At 37.5% G+C, this 23,982-nt stretch overlaps 1 protein-coding gene across 1 annotated transcript in view; it reads left to right on the top strand.

Moving 5' to 3' along the window:
• Window positions 1–23,540, top strand: part of camkmt (calmodulin-lysine N-methyltransferase) — a 122,631-nt gene extending 99,091 nt beyond the window's left edge. The window contains exons 9-11 of the mRNA XM_048204607.1: window positions 11,985–12,048; window positions 15,244–15,375; window positions 22,610–23,540. Of these exons, the coding sequence (XP_048060564.1) occupies window positions 11,985–12,048; window positions 15,244–15,375; window positions 22,610–22,702 (289 nt within the window). The 3' untranslated portion in view covers window positions 22,703–23,540. The remainder of the gene's footprint in view (window positions 1–11,984; window positions 12,049–15,243; window positions 15,376–22,609) is intronic.
• The last annotated feature ends 442 nt before the right edge of the window (window positions 23,541–23,982 follow it).

Consider the following 23,982-nt stretch of genomic DNA (forward strand, 5'->3'; position numbering starts at 1 on the left):
CAGTGTTTTATGTATTTATCTGCTTATTGAATGTACAGAAAAATTGCTAATGAATACAGGAGATTATTATAGAGAGATTTTATCGGTTTGCTTATTCATGTCAGATTCTTTTGTAATGGTCCCTGCTCTCATTACATGAGTTATAATAACCCTAATTAGTACTTTAATTATATACATTTTCGAATCATACACGTTTTTCTATATCAAACTTTTTCTTAACACTATTATAGTTTATTACATTGTTATTACATTGTTATAGGCACAGCTCTAAACAGGATGTTCTTTGGCATTGTCGCTATCTAGCACAAAGTGGTGAGGCTGATGGAGGCGGGGTATAATGATACCTGTGTGTTCTCTGGCGATGATCACTAAAGCCTGGTACAGCCTACTATTATTCTAATGTCAGACAAATGGCAGCTAATACGCAGGTAAAATGTGCAGCAGAGGGCCAGCATGAGATTGATTTGTGTGTAGTAAGAAGATACTGTGTGTGTGTGTGTGTGTGTGTGTGTATGTGTGTGTGAGAGAGAGAGAGAGAGTGGAAGAACGTATGTGAGGATGAATCATGCCGCGTTGGCTGTCCCCCCGTTGCTTGCGCTGGCAACTCATCTGTAATTGCCGTCGTCAGGAGAGTGATCGCTCGGCGATTAACGAACATAGCCATGCTGACGATCACCTGCGAAAAGGTCAACAGCCACACTTCTGCTCCGATTAATTATAGTCTTTCAGACAATCATCAAGAAAGGTAGGACATAATGTGGCGGCGCTCACACTAGGAGAAGAGAGAGAGAAATAGAGACGTAGCCTCCGCTATGATAGCAGAAGATTCTTCCAAAAGACAGCCCTATGTTTCACCTCGTTTTTGTCTTCACAAGACTATGCTATTCTTGTCTGAAAACTATGTTTTATACCTATGCTAAGAGTTAACAAAAGCATGAAATTAGCACTTAAGGCCCATAGCTCTTTACTTGACTTGTGCAGTTTTGTTTAAAAAAATATTTTCTCACTGCTGAGCAGGTAAAGTACTGATATGCTGTTTTAGTCTGAAGTTTTCATGTGTCTCTTTTAGGTCTGTCGAATTAAAATTAAAATTTTGAATATTCATCGAATTTAAAATACAAATCCACATTCGAATGCAAAAACGGTGCATTTGAATCTAATTTGAACATTAGTAATATTTAAAGCTGCAGTCCTTAACTTTTTTTGGTTACAGTACATAACGTACATAACCAGCCAGTGTTCAAAACTATCTCCTTACCTTAGCCCGATTCACAGCGGCAAGCTTGTGATGTTTTCAAATTCGAGTGGTACCGGTAGGTTTCAGCGGGAAATTCGAGCATGCCGCCGTTCGTCTTTACTCCATTATGTCACGTCTGTTCACCTAAAGTAGGAGTCCTGGCTAGTAGGCTATATCGCATGTGACGGATCATTTATAGCAGTGGTCTCAAACTGCCGGCCCGCGGGCCATTTACGGCCCGCCCACCCCCTCTACCCGGCCCGCAACTGATCTCAAAAATAAAACATAATCCGGCCCGCTAAATTATTATTATTCTCTAGTTGGTACCTGTCTGATATGCAAAGAAAAAGTCGCCGTTCTAAGGGGCATTCACATATCGCGCCACATTCTCCTTCTTTCCAATGCGCTTTCGCTCCAGTGGCGTCTGTCGTTGCTATGCAACCATAATAGCCGCGCTCTCAATCGCTTCTATTATGAGCGCGCTTGCCTAAATTACAGTAAAAGCACTCGACTTTAAGTCACGAGCGCCGACTTAAACCACCGAAACGCGTCCGATGCAGCCGTTAAACGTTACCGATGCTCAAACGGCATCTTGGACAAATGTGTCTCAGCTGTGTGAGCACAAGCGCAGGTGCCTGAAGAAACAGAAGAGTGTAAATGTATTCAGGGATTGTATTTGTTCAGTACAGTGTTGTTCAGTGCAAGATTTTAATGTTATATAAGCTAACATAAAGAAAGGGAAAATACTTCCACTAGATGTTAAAAAGTAATAATGTATGTAACAATGAAAGATTTTTATTTTTTTGGCAAAATAAAGTTGATATATAGCTCCAGTTTTTTGTTTATTTCTGACCCCTCCACGCCACAAGTGTTGCTGGTTTTGTTTCTAAATTACTGATTTTTTTATTCCATGCATCTTGTTGGATGTGAGAAGTCGCACCAGACTATTTAAATTAATAGTATTATATTAGTAGTATTATATTAGTTTATTAGTAGTATTATATTAGTAATAGTATTATATAATAATTATATTACACTCTGTAACAATGAGAGAGACACTGCTGTTTACATAGTATGGTAAATAAGATATTTATAGTATAGGTATATAAATATTTTAGTAGGCCTAATGAAATTTGAAGTAAATGAGAAATAATGCAAAGGAAAGTAAATTTTCTGAAATGTTGCGCTTTCTTGCGCTTGAAGGTAAATATGGCCCTCCTATGAGGTGTCAATCACGGAAATGGCCCCCCGACAATTTGAGTTTGAGACCCCTGATTTATAGCCTTTTCTACAGCAGCTGAAATAATTAGGGGCCAAGCACCGAAGGTGCTTAGGCACCTATTGTTATTGTTGGCGTTCCGTACGCTTATTATTATTCTTCCGCTTCTTCTTCCGCTCTTGAAGTCTATGGCAGCCCATAGAACCGCTTGCGGGAAAGTTGTGAAATTTGGCACACAGTTAGAGGACAGTCTGACCTTTGTCCATAGCAAATTTGGAGTCTCTAACTCAATCCCTCTAGCGCCACCAGCTGTCCAAAGTTGCACTTATGTTTATGTTAATAACTTTTGAACCATAATGGCTAGAAACAAAATTCTTTTTTCCTCTGATTCCTTGGGTCAAGACGAATCGATTGCACCATATGACGTCATTTTCCGTCATGAAAATTTTTCTGCCATTTTGAATTTTCTGAAAAACGTACTTTTTCGAACTCCTCCTAGGCCGTTACTCCAATTTTCACGAAAATTGAACCAGATCATCTTCCGACCATGCCGACAAAAAGTTATGGAATTCAAGTTGATTTCTCAAACCATTTTCGAAAAACACGCAAACGAATTGTACGTAGTGCTTGCGAAAATAGACATAAGGCTGTATCTCCGCAACGCTTTATCGTATTCAGACCAAACTTGGTAACCGTCATCACAAGCATGACCTGAGGCAACATGCAGCGTTTCGGCGCAGCGCCACCTAGTGGTGCGGAGATATGAAAAATGGCTATTTTTACTTATAACTTCTGATGGGTTTGGCCAAAAATCATGAATTTGGTCTCGTTGGATTCGGGGCATCATGCCGAGTCGAATGATATCAAATTTTCCCATGTCGGACATTTTGGCTGTCGGCCATTTTGAATTTTGTGCTAAAATGCTGTATTTTACGAACGCATTAGCGTATCGTTATGAAACTCGGTATGGGTCATCAGCACAATGTCCTGAAGGAGCCTGAGAAGTTTCGGACCAGCGCCACCTTGTGGTCAAAAGTTATAACAAAATTTACAAAAATGCTAATAACTTTTGACTATATTAACCGATTGTAATGAAACTGTTTTCAGTAGATTCCTTGGGTCATGCTGAGAACATAGATATCAAACTTTCCATAGTCAGCTGAACTTCCTGTCGCCATATTGTTTTTCTTTAAAAACCTACTTTTTCGAACTCCTCCTAGACCGTTGCTCCGATTTTCACCAAAATCGAACCGTATCATCTTCAGACCATGCTGACAAAAAGTTATGGATTTCAAGTCGATAAGTCAAACCGTTTTCGTATACCAGAGCAACGAATTTGAGGCATGATGCAAAAATGACTCTTGAAGCTGTATCTCTGCAATACTTTATCATATTCAGACCAAACTTGGTATGTGTCATCACAAGCATGACCTGAGGCATCATACAATGTTTCAGCACAGCGCCACCTACTGGAGTGGAGATATGAAAAATGGCTGTTTTTGCTTATAACTTCTGATGGGTTTGACCAAAATTCATAAATTTGGTATGGTTCATCAGGACAATGCCCTGAAGGAGCCTGAGAAGTTTCGGACCAGCACCACCTTGTGGTCAAAAGTTATAACAAAATTGACAAAAATGCTAATAACTTTTGATTATATCTACCGATTGTAATGAAACTGGTCTCAATAGATTCCTTGGGTCATGCTGAGAACATAGATATCAAATTTGCCATATTCAGCTGAACTTCCTGTCCGCCATATTGTTTTTCTTTAAAAACCTACTTTTTCAAACTCCTCCAAGACCTTTGCTCCGATTTTCACCAAAATTGAACCGTATCATCTTCAGACCATGCCGACAAAAAGTTGTGGATTTCAAGTTGATAAGTCAAACCGTTTTCGTATACCGGAGCAAAGAATTTGAGAGATGATGCAAAAATTACTCTTGAAGCTGTATCTCTACAATGCTTTGACATATTCAGACCAAACTTGGTACGTGTCATCACAAGCATGACCTGAGGCATCATACAGTGTTTCGGCACAGCGCCACCTACTGGAGTGGAGATATGAAAAATGGCTATTTTTGCTTATAACTTCTGATGGGTTTGACCAAAATTCATTAATTTGGTATGGGTCATCAGGACAATGCCCTGAAGCAGCCTGAGAAGTTTCGGACCAGCGCCACCTCGTGCTCAAAAGTTATAACAAACTTGACAAAAATGCTAATAACTTTTTTTTCTAATTGCTCACTGCTGCTGTTGGTCTGATGCTCACGGCCATGTTGGCTGGCTTCTTGTGCCGTTTTTGTGCTTGGCCCCGTAATTGCTGCTTGCAGCTATATTTAAACTTATCATTTTGATGAGGGATTGTATGGTATGACAAATTAACATTAGAGATTAGACTGTCCGGAAACACAGGTAAATCTAATACACACTAAATACACAGTCACGCAATGCTGATGTTGTTAACATTAACAATTTGAGAACAAAGTATAACAATAATAATAAATTGCATGGTTTGATGTGATATGAACTAAGTGATTGTAAGATTTAATCAACATTGGCACTGTGATTTATTGTAATGCTTTTTTTTTCTCAGTTGGTCAGAACAAAAGTGGCAGATTTGTTACTTGCTCCTTCAGATGACATTTTCTGATGAAAATTGTTATTTTGGAATATTTACAAGACTACAATCTGTGATTCCAAAGTACAGTATCCACCGGTGCGGTGACCAACCACACATTCTCCTCAAAACAATATATTCATTTGTGCTGAGGAGCCATGCTGACATACAACTCATGTAAAGATGATAATTTCACAAATTACTGCAATTGCAGGTTTCGAACAGAGATGGCGACAAAGAAGCAAAACTTACGGACTGAAGCTTTAAGTATAAAATTCGAATTTAGATTTTCAGCCATTTTGACAGCCCTAGTCTCTCTGTGATGGGCCTGTTTCACGTCACATATGAAATAAATAGAGTACCTCAGGGATGACGCGTTTTTGTAGGCCAACCCGGAAGCTAGCGGCGCACGGGTTCCCTCCGTTGAAAGCGGGTGTGTCTCATACGTCCTGAAAAGTGAAGCCGCGGGCTCTTTGATCGCCCCCTGGTGGCTGGATGCAGTACAAGTCATAAACCCGCCCTCTCAATGCAAACTAATGGCACTTGTCAAAATAACAAAAAATTAATTACACATACAATAAAATTTTCCGAAAGATGGTTTTGGTCATTTAAGGTAGTTGTTATCATGCTGATATATATTCAATAGTTCATTTTTGTGATCAGTTTGATTTTTGCAAGCAATTTGGTGCTATAGAAACGGGGCGTGTCGTCACGATTTACAGTTGATTGACAGCTTCTCTGAGGACTGTCGGAGCTTTGAGGGGAGATTGAAGATGAATAAATAACTATTATTTTTCGATTTCTGTGTTATTTTTCACTGACAAAAGTTGTTGTTCAGCAGTAAACTGTCCTAACCGACCTACAGATCTGACGGATCACTGAGTTTTTTTCGGTCACGTTAAATGTGGGCTTTATAAGCTAAATGTTATTAGCCAAGATAACACGGCTAATGTTAGCCATGACGGGAAAAGCAGGTGATCATAATCTGGCAGTTACTAATTATCTTTATGGGTATAAAATAATAATTATCAGGACAAAACTAATCCTACTCTAGTTAATTAAAGAGCACTGTCTAACGTTACAGCAATCGATCTGCTGTAGAGTTAGTTCAACTTTACCGAGGTTTCAAAAATATTATTGCTCTAGAAACAGAATATTTTTTTACAAGTATAATTTTAATTTGTGTATAATTTATTTATTTAAAATACATCAATTACGATATGTTGTTTTGACCTAGTTATGAGTAATTTATAGTTTAAAACTGAACAATGTGCATTAATAAACATTCAAATAAATGTAAATTCCTTATTGCCAGATGTAATTAAGCCATCGTTTAAGCCAAATGAAAAAGGGAGGAGGAAAAGAAAAATATAATAAACAATAGATAATAAAACAAATAGGTGATCTGATCTTGATGACGCAGACGTCTGGGCGGAAGTTTGATACCGCGACTCCGCCTCCGCCTCCTGGTTTCACTGACGAGTCTTTCTGCGCATGCCCAGGTTCCAACATGTCAACGCCCATCATCGTCCGTTTTACCTTCAGTTCATTACAATGGAAGGAAGCGGCGTCGCGTCGTCCATCTTTTTTTACAGTCTATGGTTGAAAGCCTATGCATTTTCCCCATAGACTTTTGGAAAATCACAGAAAATAAGCTCTGTGTTTAACAAAGGGTTATGACACTTACACGTTTTTTCTATCAAGATAATCTTTACAAGTTAACACAACATTTATAGATTGTGAAGCCTAAATAAAGTCGTCAGATATAAAAGGCTAACAGTAGGCTATAAACGGACTACAGCACACCATGGTCGCGGATCAACGTTGTCACCACCAAGCTTCCTCAAACTTTATTTAGAAAACAACTTTATTTATAAACATGCTCGCTGAATATGATCTGTGCTGTTATGAATACTTATCCACTTTTTCATGAGAAATGCTGTCCAAATGTCCCGTTTTTAATGATGACGTCTAAAGTCCCCGCCAAAGGAAGTAGTCCCTTTTAGCAATTTGTTAGCAACCGCCAATTTTAAGACACAGTAAAAGTTTAAAAAATCACAAGTGGGTTATAACTGGTGTGTTTTATGTCATAGATCAAAACGTGAAAGTATTTAGAGGCTTTGTTAACCACAGACCTTATTTCAGGCGATTTAGCAAAAACCCATTCAAAAAACCCATAGACTTTACGGAGTTGGAACCGGAAGTCCTAAAATGCTAACTCGCTTCTGGGTTTTGCTTACAAAAATGCGTCATCCCTGAGGCACTCTATAAAGTACATTCTATATAGCAGTGGTTCCCAAACTGGGGTACGTGAGGTGACAAAAGGGGGTACGCGAACAAAATGCTGAGCCTTCATTTAATTCTACCTTAAAGTAATATTAAAATCAAGCATGTATTTCTAACTGCCAAAATGTCGTAAATCCAGTACATTTAATCAAATTACCTCATCATTTCTGCTGCCTTAAATCGCGCTAAATTACTGTCTTTCTTGACAATATACACCTTTGTAAAAGTGGGGATTTAGCACTTACTCGCATGAATAACAAATATAGACACAGATAATGGATTAATTTCGATTTAAGACTCAAACTTTCTCCGATACAAAAACATACCTTGTGTGAGTTCTTGTGTTTAATGATGATGATGAGCAAGAATGCAATTGTTTCCAAATATCCACATGACTGCAAACGTGACATTATTATACAACAGGTCAAAAAATAAAACGTAGGCCTACATTTTAAACAGAGTACTGTCGGTATTTACTCTATTTTGCAATGAAATAATATTTCTTACGAAAACCACAGCAGAACTACAACACGCTAATGCGGCTGCGGCTTTGAACGAATCGTGAGAGTCAATGATTCAATGATTCATTCACAGCCACTTGCTTCGTTACTGAATGAATGACTCAATGACTCACTCATAAAAACAGCGACTTGCTGCCACCTACTGGCGGTTTTAGTTTAATATTTAAACGTTTTACTTAGTTTTATTATCATTGCATATTTCTCTATTGAACATTTTTTATTTAAAATATTATTTATTTTATAAAGTTATTCATAAAGGAAAAAAAACATGCACTGAAAAATCGATTTAGGGGGCAAATATTGTCCCTTAATGGTAAAGGTGTGACTGCAGTCGAAGAGGAAGAGAAGGGGGTACGCAGAAGGATGGTAATCCCTTCAGGTGGTAGCCTACTCCAAGCTAAAAAGTTTGGGAACCACTGCTATATAGTATGTGTGTAATATGAATGAAAACCTGCAAGGACGAGTTCTGCGCTGCTCCGAGACACTGAAAACATCGGATCATGAGCTGCTCACGTGTAAAAGAACACAGTGCTACACTAAGCCACATCACAATTTCAGTTTTATTTGGATTAATCACGCAGGCCTACTTAGATTACATTGGCCTGATATCCAAATTGGCATTCATTTTTACTTACAGTCTTGTAATAGCACTGTATTAATAAATAATGCTAAACAGATCATTTATGTATGACTCTGGTACATTTTATAATGTGCGTTAGTGACTTCATAAAGGTAGTCTAAAATGTAGTGTAACTCATTTGGGTTTAGTCGTATTTATACAGTATCTATATGTAAACATGCTTGCAGGGAGTCTGTTTTAAAGTGCTGTGGCACTCTGGAAAAACATGGTGTATCCCATCACTTAGATCCTTGGTTGGATTCGCAGTAACACCAGGCTAGGGTCAAGTAGTGAAGAAGCAGTCAGCCGTGCTCCATGATAAGTGAATCAGTCATCAGTATCCTCCACTTGATCCCTCCAGCAGTTCCCATGGCAATAGGTGCCTGAAACTAACAGGTGAATCTCTGTACAGTATGTGTGTGAGATTCCCTTTGGTCCCCTAGGTAAAAACAATTCATGTGTGTTGAATTTATTAGACAACGGTTAAAAAAGATGTGTGTGGACATGGGGGAAACATACTTTATTGAAACATTACTGTTGTTATGTTTTATGACCTCCCACAGCAAATGTGAATGCATGTTTCTTAGTGGTTTATGCTTTGACCGCTTTACATACACACATGGAACATGGAAGGGTTTTGCTGCACAAACTGTATGGCAGCTGGTGTGAATTCCTGTAGCGGTCTCGTTGCGATCACTGTTGTGGTGATTGACTGACTGCGAGAGAGCTTGGTATCTCAGCTTCCTCTAAGCTTCCTGTGTGTGGATTCTGAGATAAAGGCTTTTGTACACGTTTATTTATTTATTTAACTTTTTTTAAGAAGTTACTGTGTTATTTTTTTCTGGTTTCTTTCACACCTTTTATTGTTTACGTGCCCCTAGTTGAGCTTGCTAGAGCCAGTGCCGGCTCAATTTGTGCAATCATTTCTTTTTTTTTTTTCTCACATGGTGAGTTAGTGAAAGAAAGCTCAATTTACATCTTTGTATTTTAAGAGCACCTCACCTTAACAACCTAATGCCTATTGGTGTCAACTGCCTGCATTGTTTAGCCCTTTTAACTATAATAATAGTACATAGAAAACGCACTAAAATTTTCCCAGTAGCTTTGAAAATGCTTTAATTTACCAATTTTTTAGATGTAGTTTACATAAATTGACCACATCATTCAAAGCATTTCAGTGTTGAGTTCTGTGTAGTTTGTGATTTCAAGGTTTGAAGCCTCATAAAATTTCAGTTAGCTGAATTAGTGAATCATAATAAACAAACAAATTTTAACAACTGAGAATATGTGTGAAATATTAATTAAAGTGAAATTACTGAACCTAAACATACAAGCTATATATATATATATATATATATATATATATATATATATATATATATATGTATATATGTATATGTATATGTGTATATATGTATATAGCCTATATACATATACATATGTTTAAATGCAGTTTGTTTTGTGGACAAACAAATTCTATGTATGATTTCTGATTTTTAAAAAAATTTTTTAATGTATTTTAAAAATGGATGATTAAAAACTAGCCATCAAGTGCCCAGGAAACATAAATAAACTGTATATTTATTTATTTACACATAATTATACCCATACTTCGATTTATGTTTTAGTGTCAGTTTTAGTAAGTTTTTCTGAAACTGTAAATATAATAAAAAATTATATATATATATATATATATATATATATATATATATATATATATATATATATATATATATATATATATATATATATATATAGAAAAAATATATGTCTCTGTGTGTGTGTATATATATATATATATATATATATATATATATATATATATATATATATATATATATATATATATATATATTATATATATAAAACAGTCTCTTCATATATGAAGGATTGTAACTCTAATCATCAATAATTTCAGTCATCTTAGTGTAAGCTTCTACTATTTGATGGTATGATCATTTATCTGCCTTCGCTGAATCCTTGAGGTTTCATTGTGGGGATGAAGTTAATGCACTCTGGATTAGGTCAGATTAAGTATTAAAATCGGGTCAGAGTAGCAACCCACGCCTATTTTAATCTTACTACCGCCACCTTCAGATTAACATGGTCAAAAATATTTCAAGTCCTACTCACAGTGTGTTTGTCTTCTGCCGTTATCACCTTGGTGAGCTATGTAGGGTTTTGTTTAGAGTTCTGTACTTCTGTAATATGCTACCACACTTCTATTTATAGCGTTGTAAATGCAGTTCACACAGGTCAGGCAGGAGAGAGGGATTTGAATGTCAGTTAGCCACTGATGAGGATGACGACAACATTACCAACAAGCAAATCTTGTGGCTCAAGGGCAAAGGTCTGATTACTGCAGGTGCTGTTGCTGATGGTTATTAGCTTTTAGTAAACAAAAAATGCTTTTTATAAGAAGAGAATGAATGAAAAGCAAGTATTACATCACTGACAGGTCAATATATGGAAGTTATGGAGGAAGTACCATAGGTGAAGTCGAAAGGGTTTTGTTTGACGTACCATGTCAAGGCCAATGTAGCCAGTCGAACATTCCTTCACTCTGACCCCTTAAACTCACCCTCTATTGTCCGGACTGACCTACTCAACCCAAAACATAGGGTCAAAAGTTGAACTGCTAATGAAATGCTTCGAGCCATCACACTCGTGACCGCTAGACGTGGCCAGTGAGATCACACAAATATGGTTTAATCAACATAACTCTGACCTTTGACCCCTTGCAAAAGAGGGCGGTATTTTTAGTTGGGTCAAAGGTGATTTGACTCTTTGCTAGTAAAAAGTTCACTACTAAAGTCAGTCTGGAACATAGTTTTCTTTTGGGAAAAATAGTTGTAGTAGGGTTGTGTTTAGCGGTGGGGGAATGATTTTTTTTTTTTTAATGGAAAAATCACCATAAAACATGGAAAACCAATGTCTGTGTGTGTGTGTGTTTGTGTGTGTGTGTTTGTGTGTGTTTGTGTAAGGAACAAGCAATTAAAAAAAATAAATTATTAAAAAGTATTTGATCAATCATGAAATAAATCCTTGTTCATTTGAGGGCTTTATTATTATAGATTAATCATTTAGCAGTACACTTAATTGATCAGCCAATTTATATTCTTCTTTGTGTGTTTATGTTCAGCATTGGTTTTGTCATTTTGAAATTTGAAATTGTGTCACCAAAGGGTTTTTCTTTTTCTGTTGCTTTGTATTAGTTTGTATCATGTGAACGCCACCTGATACTTCCTTGATCATTCATCTCTGCTAGCGTGTGTTTTACATTTGATTTGAATGCTGTCACACCACTGATTTGTTCTCATCTAAGGGAAAAGGAGCATCTGCATCCACAAATAGTATTTTCGCCATGCTGGTGGATTTATTCGCAAACAATGAAAATAAATAGCCTGCTGCTTTATCTGGAACCATTATCGTTGCAATGCATTCTAATCTTTCTGGTTTCTCTGTGTTTCTCTTCTTCTTCTAGTCTGTTTCTTGACCAGTACAGAGGCAGCCTGGTTGATGCACTAAGAAGATTACTGCGACCTGATGTAAGTGACTGTGTGTGTGTATGTGTGTGTGCGTGTGTGTGGACTCTCAGTAATTAGTTGGCATGTATGCAGTGATTGAGCGAGTAATGGAATGGCAGGATTAATATCATGTAATACTTTAATACTTATTATGTGCAACTTAGATTGGGTCATCTCATCTATTTTATGCTCTGTGCTAATCATAAGACCCACAAGTCCTCTTTCATGCCCCCTTGATATAAGACCCTGTACAGCAAATGAAGAACACTTCAATGATAACAATGGATTTGTATTTATCTTTAAGGTTTTTCATGTGTCGACTTTGATATTTGATGCCTTGTTGAGGGTGGTGTGCTGTCTGTCTGTGTGAGTGAGTGTGTGTGAGACAGAAAGAAAGTGTATATGAAGAAAGGCCAAAAAAAAATATATATATAGTTGGGTGTTTTTCAAGTAATCTCCCTTAAAACACAATTTTCACACTCTGGTTTATTTAATTTGTTTACTGACAAAAAAATGTTGTGATGAAAAGAATGGTTATGGAATTTTTTAAATAATAATAATAGGAAATAGATTTTTCTTTATTTTCTTCACATTTTATATTTTATACCAAGCATGGTCTTTTATTACACTGTTGTTTCTTTTCAGCTTTTTAGTTTTAATATTTTTGTGATTTATAATATATATATATATATATATATATATATATATATATATATATATATATATATATATATACACACACACATATATATATGCACTTTAATATATTTGTGATTCACATAATATTTCTATAATTTTGGGGATTTTTATTGAAAGTCTGGGTCTGTGACAGGAGTGACACAAAATCCATACACACAAATAATTTGAAAAGTGGCAGCAATAAATGAAGAAGGTATGGTAAAAGTTTCCAAACCATGTTTTCATATAACAAAAAGAATAAAATTAGTAATTGTTAAAACTTTTTAATAATATACAAATGTCCTCTAATAACATAGTACTTCCGTAAATAAAAATGTCTCTTTTTTTTATTCCTGGCTCATTGCAGAGATGTATTAGTCTGATTTTCCCCATAGCATTGCTGACCAAATGTTTGAGCTGATTTATTGAAACCAATTAATTTCCCTTCTAATGACTCTAATTGCTTATTCTAAAATGCCAGTGGACCATCCAGCCAGCAAACACAGCTGATTAACACATCTGTAGTTATGTGGGTTTGTATATGTGTGCGTTTTCAGCATACGTCCTGTGTAGAGCTTATGAAAAAATGAAAACATCTGTTGTACTGAGATGATCCTGTTTTCGTATTAATTGTTGTTTGTTTCATTTGTGTCTGTGCCCATTTAATTAAAGCAATATTATGAACAAAATATGAAATAATATTCAAAACCGAAGGATTTCAAAGAAACTTTGAACCTTTGGGTAATCCTCTTAGCTTGCCTGGTTGGTCTGGGCTTGTTGATCTATAAAGAGAGGGGATGCGCTTCCAGCCATTGATTGGATTAGGTGAGCTTTAATCTTTTTGTTTATTATCTAATATAATACCTGGGAGAAATCAAATAGAATGTAATGATGCAAACCACCACGTTCGCTGTGTGGGCTTTGAGATGTAGTGGAGACGAGCTGGGCCGGATGTGGAGTAGAGCTCAGCCCCCTGCACTAAAATCTTACCAGAGTCTACCACAATTTTCATTAGAGGGATTAAAATGTACCTCCTAAAATGTTGCAAACAAATGTACCCTGCCTTCACTGTTTTATCAAACAGACGGCCTGCCCCAAAGTCACAACACCGGTTGACTCAAAAATTGACTAGTCAGACCACTCCATGAAACAAAGCAGTGTTTTAGGGCGTGTTCACACTTGGCAGGTTCGGTTTGATTGCTCTGCTAGTGCGGTTCATTAAAATAAGTGTGAACGTTGCCATCCAAACCCAATCTAACAAGCAGACTGAGCCCGCTGAGAAGATGGGTCCGCTTCAAAATGAACTCTGGTGCAGTTTGAATGAAATATGAATGCAACACAGACCAAAGACATCTTAATGAACCAAAAACGGGATGCTCAAGCATACTGTTTTTTGTCATCATATAAGCTATGACACCCGTTACAGTTCGGTACAGGCACCAGAATTTCTCTCTCTCCTTGCTGCAGATCTTTGTATGTGTGCAATGGAGGAAATTTTGGCACGGTTTTGACACCTTTGTACATTTTATAAGCTCTTCACAAGTTCTCAGATGGTAAAAATACCATTATATGTATGTACAACAAGCGTGTTTAGCCCAACAAGCCGCATTGCTTTGGATGTTTGGTAAGTTCTGTTGCAAAATATATATCATAAAAGCCTTTTTTTTGTTTCGTATCTTTAGGTTCGGTCTTAAAAATGACAGTGTGAACGCTAGCGAACCAGAACTAAATGTATCATTTTCTTTTTCGGTCTGGACCAAAAGAACTGAACTAGAAGTGTGAACACATCCTTAAACACCAAAGAGCCACAAAGTTTGCACTCTTTAGGGGAATCAACCTAAAAAAGGCTTATTTACAGTTGTTTCTGCACATTCAAACAAGACAACAGTATTGTTGTACTGAGTAGTAGTAGTAGTAGTAGAAGTATTAGAACAATTTATGTGCAAGAGTACTGATTTAGCAAAAACATCTCTGACCTATAATCTCTAGCAAAGGAGTTCAGTGTTTTTAGCAAGATCATAGTATTGTTGATTAAACATTATTAATATGACCTCACCTGCCATGTCTAGCAAGTAGTGTCAGTATTAGGTTGAGAAAGTATTTTGATGTGGTCTTGATACATTGCCATTAACTTTTACTTGTATTGGATGTTGGTCACTGTGATTTTGCCAAGATATGTTCCTGCAAACATATTTTGTTGATCCTGAAACAATATTCCTCTCTGAAAATTTAGTCCTAACCATATCCCTACCCCTAAACCTAACCCTACCCATGACTTGTCCCTAAAATCAGAGGGAAATGATAGATGAATAACACTGATGAAGAAGCACCTAACCCTGGGTGTAAGCCTAAACTTGACATAAATGGTAAACTTGTCCCTCAAATATGGTTGTTTGCAAAGTTTTCCAGGATCAACAAAGATGTTGCACTTGTTGAAATCACATTCACCATTGGATGTTAGCAGATACCCAATTTGTTATTTGTGAAACACCAGTAAAGTATCTCTACACTGTGTATGTTTGTGATTTGTCACTTTAGGGCACCGCTCTAGTATTTGCCCCTACCAGAGGAGACACACTGGCAGAATTCTGCAAACTGGGAGAGAGCGCAGGCCTGAGAGTATGTCGCTATGACAACTACGACTCACACTTGTGGGACCTTCACCTAAAGGTGTGTGCAGTATGTGTATGTGGCTTTTATTGTATATGTCAGAGTGTAAAGTGTTTTAAAATATCAAAAAGTTGAGAAGCAAAGTACGAAGTTTGTCTGCATTTGCCACTGTCTTTGTCCATGCACTTCATTTGTATTTTGAAAGTTTCATTGAAGTACATTATGCTATGTCAGCAGGAACAGGGACAGGGAGTCTGTAGCTCAAGCTCAAAATGGACTCTTAAAAGTCAAAAGCTGTCTTTCTAAGAAACCCTAAATGAATGGGGCATGGTGCAACTCCGTTCCCCCTGCCTGAAAGCACAAAAACCATACCCAGGTCAAAGCAGCAGTGCCATCCAGCTGGTTAACTTGCACCGAAAGCACAGCCACAGCTGCCATTTTTGGTTACCGAAGAAGCTGTGCGGACCCATTATGCCCCATAGGCCTAACAGTGGTGGCCTTGCCTATGCCTGAGGAAAATGGGCCTTTCAGCGGGACTCCAGAGCTGAGTGATTGGAACTTTATTTCTGTAGTGATGGACTAGAGTTGTAGTTGTGGCTACAGAGGAAAGAGTGTTTGAATTTAGAGACGTCAATCGAATGGGGAGAATGAGAGAGAATCAGAAATGCAGATGTGTGGTGTACATATAGAATCCCTGGAGTGAATTTTTTTGTGTTTGTGTGAACAAACCTAATACAGCAACTAAAGTGGAAAGTTTTAAGCCTGTACACAAAGTCAGTAAAAATAGGGCATGTGTACTGATCTGTGTACTGTGCTTTTTCACAGGTGTTTTATCTGTAATTTAAAGGCTTAGTTCACCCAAAAATAAAACACAAATCTTCGAAACACAAATTAAGATATTTTTAATAAAATCTGTTCTGTACTCTCCATTGACAACTATGCAATTACCACTTTCGTGGTAGTTTAGTGGTTTAGTCCCAATTTTCTGAAGAGACACGATCGCTTTATATGATGAACAGATTAGATTTAGGCTTTTATTCACAAATAAACATTGAACAGCGAACATAAACAGAAGCTCAACCGAACCTGCTTGAGACGCAAGATAAAATAATAGTTGTGTAGCTGTCAGTGGAGGGACAGAAATCGCTCAGAATTTATTCCAAATTGAATGAACGAAAGTCTTACGGGTTTGGAACATGAGGGTGAGTACATGATGACAGAATTTAAATTTTTGGGTGAACTCTCCCATTATATTACACATTGCATTGTGTTGTGTTTTAGGGTTAAAGGAAATGTCTCTAAGCTTACGAATAATGTCCTGGCAAAAAAGTACCTTTTCCATTTTTCTAGTGTAGTTCTTAATCAGAGTAAAGTGAAAATTACAAGTAAAAATTTGGTTAGACAACATTGTGATGCCACTACTAAACCATTACTTATACCAGGGGTAGGCAAGTTCGGTCCTAGAGAGCCGCTGTCCTGCTGAGTTTAGCTCCAACCTTAATCAAACACACCTGAACAAGCTAATCAAGCTCTTCAGGATTACTAAGGCTATAGGCATCTGAAGGGTTATTTTAGGGTTGGAGCTAAACTCTGCAGGACAGCGGCTCTCTAGGACCGAACTTGCTTACCCCTGACTTATACCTTTGCTAAATAAATCATTAGAAATAGCAATTTCTTATTCAATTCCTGAAATGGGGTGGGACCAATTCAATTCCAATTCACACTCATAAACTAAAGGGGGAACCCATTCTTAAAATTCAAATTTTTGCCCAACACTGATAAACGAACATAAACTAGTTCTTGTAATTTCAATTTTTATCGTCCCATTGGGGTGGGACCAATTCAATTCCAATTCACACTCATAAACTAAACATTCTTAAAATTCAAAATTTTGCCCAACCCTGATAAACGCCACAATACAGTTAAATGAGCGAGCTGTGAGCGAACTGGATCAATCCTTTCTGCCTGTGAACCACTTCAGGTTTGCAGAGAAGCCATGTGGTTTAAGCTACAGGCGGCGGACGTATTTAGTGGTGGAAGTAAGGAAAATGTGTGAAATCGCACCTTTAAGTATTGTCCAGATGAGTAAAAACGGTGTCACCCTTGCCCATTTGCACACACACAACTAGCTAATGCAGTCAGCTTGTCATTGTGTTGCCCCGATGCACCTGAAGTCTAACGGGATCTTTTTGAGCCAGACCACCTACTGTGTTTCTGTGCGGATAATGACATGAGCAGAGAGGGGCCGAGATAGCTGAGTCAAGAGTCCCCCTGTTCGCGCCTGCGTGCGTGTGTCTTTACTCTCGGTTTGTCGTCAGTTCATGCAGCTGTGTGTGTGATATGAGGGGCGAGCTGAAGTGCCCTCATCATATCTCAAAGTGATTAATTCCTCTTTCTTATCTTCTGATGAACACCCTGCCCCCTGCGAGTGCGCGTTGGGTGAGAACGTACGAAAAGAAGCGCACAAAGACACGCACATTAGACAATAGATTGTATGCCCCACCTCCTTCAGAATCCCAAATCACAGTCTTCTATTATAGCAGCGTCTACGGGCCCCTCCCGGACGTACACGTACGGTCGTCTGTCGCTTCTCACCTCCAGCCAGCCTCTGATGTCTTGGAGATTGAAGTGTTTCCTTTAAGACCCTAAATCTCCTCCCTCCCTCCCTCCCTCCCGTGTGTGCAGGCCGGCCGGCCGGCCGCGGATGGGGCTCTCAGTGGTGTGGGGACGTGGCGAGGGGGCTGTGTGTTATCCTCTTATCCCCACTGTTCTGGAATAGAGCACCAGCAGCTGGAGGACTGCAAGCCGCCTGATAATGCAGCTATTTTCTACTCGGCCATCTTAATCTTGTTACTCAAATGGTTGTGAAGAGAGTCATGAATTTTAATTCAGACATCCCCCATCCACACCCACACATATACATACACATATTAACTTAATCTCTCTACATCCTCGCCAACTTCCAGCTGTCTGTCTGGCCGTATCTGCTCTCTGCGCGTTTAACACCCAAATCTATCCATTTCTGGGGCCTGTAGAGCGAGCATCCGGTTGTCCGTTTCATCCTGTGCTTTCTAAAGAACGCCTCTCGCTCTCCTCATCGCAGAAAGCAGGCTGAGGGGGGAAAGAGGAGAGGGAGGGAAAAGCAGCAATAAAATAAATGACTTGCATCTTGGCAGCCGCGCGATTAAAAAGTAGGAGCCGATTTATCCAGCCACCCATGAAGCTGATTAGCAGGCTGTGATCAGGAGGAACAGCTTTGCTTGTTAAACTTTTCACCTTTGCAAGCTTGCTGCCTTTTTCCTCTTCCTCTCTCTCTCTCTCTCTCTCTCGCTTTCTAAGCTTCTTTGCTATATCACTCTCTAACACTTTTATTGCTCCCTCTCTCACTCGCTCACTTTCCTTCTGGTCTCTCTCATTCACTCACATTCTCTCTCTATTTCTCTGTTGCACACTCTCTAGCTGTGTTGCAGTTCACAGGGTTCCTATGCAGTTATTCTGAAAAAGGAAAATCTGTAAAGTTTGAGTTTACAAAATTCATTCATTTGGAATGTCATCAAACACAAACACTATATACTGTATGTTGCTTCCACAAAAATATTAAAGGGTTAGTTGACCCAAAAATGAAAATTCTTTCATTAATTACTCACCCTCATGTCGTTCCAAACCTGTAAGACCTTCATTCATCTTCCGGACACAAATGAAGATATTTTTGATAAAATCCGATGGCTCAGTGAGGCCTCCATTGACAGCAAGATAATTAACACTTTCACTGCCCAGAAAGCTACTAAAGACGTATTTAAAACAGTTCATGTGACTACAGTGGCTTAACTTTAATGTTATGAAGCGACAAGAATACTTTTTGTGTGCCAAAAAACAAAATAACAACTTTATTCAACAATATCTAGTGATAGGCGATTTCAAAACACTGCTTCATGAAGCTTGGAAGCTTTACGAATCTTTTGTTTCGAATCAGTGGTACGATGCGTATCTGCCAAAGTCACACCCCCCAGTGGTGAACCATTGAAATTTCGAAACACTTATGATGTAACAAAGCCTCATTTACTGAAATCGTGTGACTTTGGCAGTTTGATAGTGCTTCATATCAAACCCTTTAAGCAGCACAATTGTTTTCAACATTGTTAATAATAAGACATTTCTTGAGCAGCAAATCGGCATATTAGAATGATTTCCGAAGGATCATGTGACACATGAAAATTCAGCTTTTCCATCACAGAAATAAATTATAATTTAAAATTTAATAAGATAGAAAGCAGTTATTTCAAATTGTAATAATATTACATAATTTTATTGTTTTTGCTATATTTTTGATCCTATAAATGCAGCCATGGTGAGACTTCTTTCAAAAACATTAAGAAATCTTACCGACCCCAAACTTTTGAACGGAAGTGTAACTATACAATGTATGTGTGATTTTTGTATATTAATATAGTTTATCAGACATGAAATCCCTGAATGAAGTGAGAATAAATCACTGTTTAATATTTAAATGTATAAAAAATATTTAAAATAATATAGTTAATTATCCCCAAATAGAATGGTAATAAAAATTAAAATAAATGTGTTAATTTTACAGCATGTAAACTATTTTGTGATATTTGGTCATAATAATAGCATTTTAACAGTCACATTTTGTTATACCTGCAAACAACTGTGTAAAAGCCTATGAATTAAGGTCAATAAAAACTCTTTTTCACATTCATGTAGTACTAAGATGGTGTGCATTGACTGTTGGGCAAATTTCCCTCTCCAAATGACGTGATATATCAATATGCTCTTGTTCCTAATGTTGTTTTCGGTGCCCTTTGGACTAAACATATATGCTCCCTATGGTTTGAAGTCCACTTTGCAGGGTTCTGCGATTTGAACGTACCCTCTCTTGCACTGCACTCTTACTTGTCCAATGAGACCGGGCTCTACTTGTCTGGCTTGGTGTGAATGTATTGGTCTTCGCATTGGGCTTAGTGTTGGTCGGCTGGCTGCCCCGATTACAGAGAGGTCACGGGTTCAAACATTGGCTGCTGTGTCGAGGGGTGGAGAGAGAGATAACGCACATGAAGGGCAAGAGAGCGGCCTTTCATCTGTTTTTATTTTATCTCAAGCCACAGAGAGGAGGAGGTGAATGTTAGAGTAAGACAGAAAGGGAGAGTGTGTCGAGGTGGGAATATCCAAGTAGTGTTTATACAGATTTTACTTTCATTTGTAATGGTTTATTCTCTATTTGTAGTCAATGGAGAATGTTTAGATACTCAATAATACTGTTCATAACATTCCCTTCAAAGATCTGCCTGAAAAGGCCTTTCAATTTCACATGGGGATGATATAATTTCAGCACACAATGAATGAGTTGGTGTTTTCTGTATCTAAAAATACACTACAAATAAAATAAAAAAGTGACTGTAGTGATTGTGTATGTGACCTACTCTGCACTTCTCCAGCGCATTTAAGTCAAAGTATACATGTACGTCAGCTGTGTTTGCTGTTCGGATATGTCTTATTTTCATAAACGAACTGCACGTTTCTTTTTCTAAGTGCTGGCGGAGTGTGTGGGAATTTGGACGATTTGATTGGCTGAGACAGGGATGAGCTCCGGGGCAGAAGAGACTGGCAGCGCACTGAGTGTACTGCCACAACTCTTGAGTTCAGACGGTGGAAGACCCACAGGGCATATTGTGCAGCAAGGCTGCGTGACATTCGCTTTGCAGACACCTCTACTCTAAGCGGGCCATTATGAAGCAGTTAGTGGGATTCTTGCTGCTTGTCCTTGTTTGTTAAAGGGAGTTCTTGCAGTGCACATCCGAAGAGTGCTTAGTAACTTTTTTTTTAATGATATACAGCAGAAATAAAATGTTCTTCCTCTAATGTGTCAGAACATTTATGAAAGCAGTAGAGGTGTCATTTGAACATTGGTGCTGACGCAATAAACCCAAGTCAAACCTTTACCATTATTATCAAAAAAAAGTACTTGAATGGATTTTTCAAGATACAAAATATATTTAAAAAAAACTTTCACATTATTTTTAAAGTAATTATAATTTTATGAGTTTTGGATCATATGCATAGCATGAATTATTAATTCATAAATATGTGAATAGTTTTGGGGTAGCAGTGTTATAATTGAAATAAAGCTGAAATAAAAAAATATACATAATAGATGAAAATTTAATCCTAACTTATTTATTTCGGTTAGTTGCAACAACAATATTTTGAAGGTTTTTTGGCTAAAATTAAAATTAACATAAAAGTAAATTAAAGCTAAATAGAATTATAAAAAAAAAAAGTAAAACTAAAAAAATGACAAAAGCACAAATAAATTACAAAAGCTTCAAATTAAAATGAAAACAAAAACAGTAAAAAATATTAATAAATACCATAATATTATATAAATAATACTAAAATAACACTGTTGGGTACAGTAGTCGCACCACATGATATTATACAGTCTGAACTAACCTTGCTGTGTCATTAAAAAGTCAAATTATCAGATTATTTTAACATTATTGTTAAAATACTTACTGACTTTTCACACTGTCATGATGGTCCGCAGAAGTCCTCATTATGACATCACTTCCTGTTTTTTTTCTGCATGTTTTTGCATGTAGGTCACACCACATGACTTTGCTTCACTGCTTTCTAATATTATTCAATTATCTATTCAAAAAATATTAGTAAATATACTATAATATTATATAAATAATACTAAAATAACACTTTTGGGTAGTCGCACCACATGACATTTTACAGCCTGAATTAACCTTGCCATGTCATTAAAATGTCAAATTATCAGATCATACAAGTCACACCACATGACTTTGCTTCACTGCTTTCTAATATTATTCCCAATCTATTTTGTTGAAATACGATTTGTAAGAAATTAAAATAAAATATGCCAAACTACTTAATAAGGTTTTGTTTTCAGGAATGTCATTTTTTAACAAGGAATTTTTAAAATTATGATATCAGATCTGTCCTGATATCATAAAACAAAAATGCCTCATTAAAAGAATCACTCTGATAGACCCGGAGAAAAAAAAAGAATTTTAATTTAGAATTTAAAAAATGTGCTTGTCATAAAAGAAGTATGTTTGAATTGCATTTTTAATGTCTTTTGAATTAATTAATATACAGTGTCTTGTCATTGGCCCAGTTTTTTTTTTTATAGTACTATCATTTCAGATGTTTATTTAAATACTGTAAAATAAAGCAAATATGTGAGTTATTGATTCAATAATGCATCTTTTTCCTACTTCCTGAACATTTGCATTTTGTTTTTCAGATGCAGAGAGAGGGAAAGGAGGTGTACGACGAGAACATCCACTATCCTCTTCTCCTCACTCTCACTCACGGATCCAGTCCAGCCCTGATCTGAGCTGGGCAAAGCCATCTCATACCAGGCTGCCTTTCTGTACCGCCCACCCCGGCTTTGCCACTGTGTCCTCACCTCCTGTGCGTGTGCGCCAGGCCTAAGCGGCCTCTTATCACACTCCTCAAATACCTTTTTTAACTACAGCGTGCGTGTGTGCTTTGAAAACAGACTGTGTAGCTGAGTTGCCGTGTGTGTGTGTGTGTGTACTTGACCTGTTTACTGTGCAATAACAGTGTGAAATGTGTTAAATGGGAATGGAGAACACATCCCTCCCTCTCATCCTACAGACACTGCGGATGTGACGCTCAGATATGAACTCATTTAAAGCCTGTGAGTATGCGTGATATCAGAGATGATGTTTCAGGGCAGAACATTATGAATTTATGAATTCCACTCTGGAGGCTGATTCAGCTAATCAGGTTCGCAGGACTATCTTCGCCTCTTTACAAAGGCGTAAATGAGGCCGCAGGGTCGTCTTGATCATGAGATCTTGTTATCATAATGACACCAGCTCTCGGTTCGTCGTTAGCTACTGATTCTGTATCTACACTCAAAGGTTCATTCTGACACCAAAGGTTATGAAGGGTTGAGATGGATGCTGCTGCGCTGGATGTTATTTGCTTCACTGTGAAATGCTCTCACCTGGCATTTTTTAATCGAAGAACTGACGAGATATGACAGATTAGGCCATACTAAGGCTGAACTGATGTCTTGATAGTGTTACACTTCCACTGGGAAGACCTGCAGCAGTGTTCTCCACTCAGTCCTGTATGTTTAGAGAGCACTCGATGTGCACGCTAGACTAATGGCCTCATTAAAGAGATGGCTCACCCAAAAATAATGATGATTGTGTCACTGTTTACTCACTCACCCTCATGTCTTTTGAAATCCATTTTATTTTCCTTTAAGCTTAGAATGCAAAAGGGGTAGCAGAATGTCCAAACTGCTCTTTTCCATATGATAAAAGTGAATAGTAACAATGACTGTCAAGCAAGATTTCCAGAGAATTAACAACTTCAATTTTAGACTTTTCTACATACAATGGCTTCAGAGGATTTGGAAAATAGTGTGAAAGTTGTGTGATGAAAGTTGTGTGCTTTTTTTGAAACTTGTCAGCCTCTGGTCACCATCTTTCATTGTATGGGTGAAAACGTTTTTGGACATTCTACTAAACGTGTTTATGTTCCACTTATGAAAGAAAATAATACAGGTTTGGAAACAACATGAGGGAATTGTAGGCAGAATTTAAATTTTTGAGTGAACTATACCGTAAAGAGTTAGTT

The sequence above is a fragment of the Megalobrama amblycephala genome, linkage group LG10, assembly GCF_018812025.1.
Source record: "Megalobrama amblycephala isolate DHTTF-2021 linkage group LG10, ASM1881202v1, whole genome shotgun sequence".
In the NCBI taxonomy this organism is placed as follows: Eukaryota; Metazoa; Chordata; class Actinopteri; order Cypriniformes; family Xenocyprididae; genus Megalobrama; species Megalobrama amblycephala.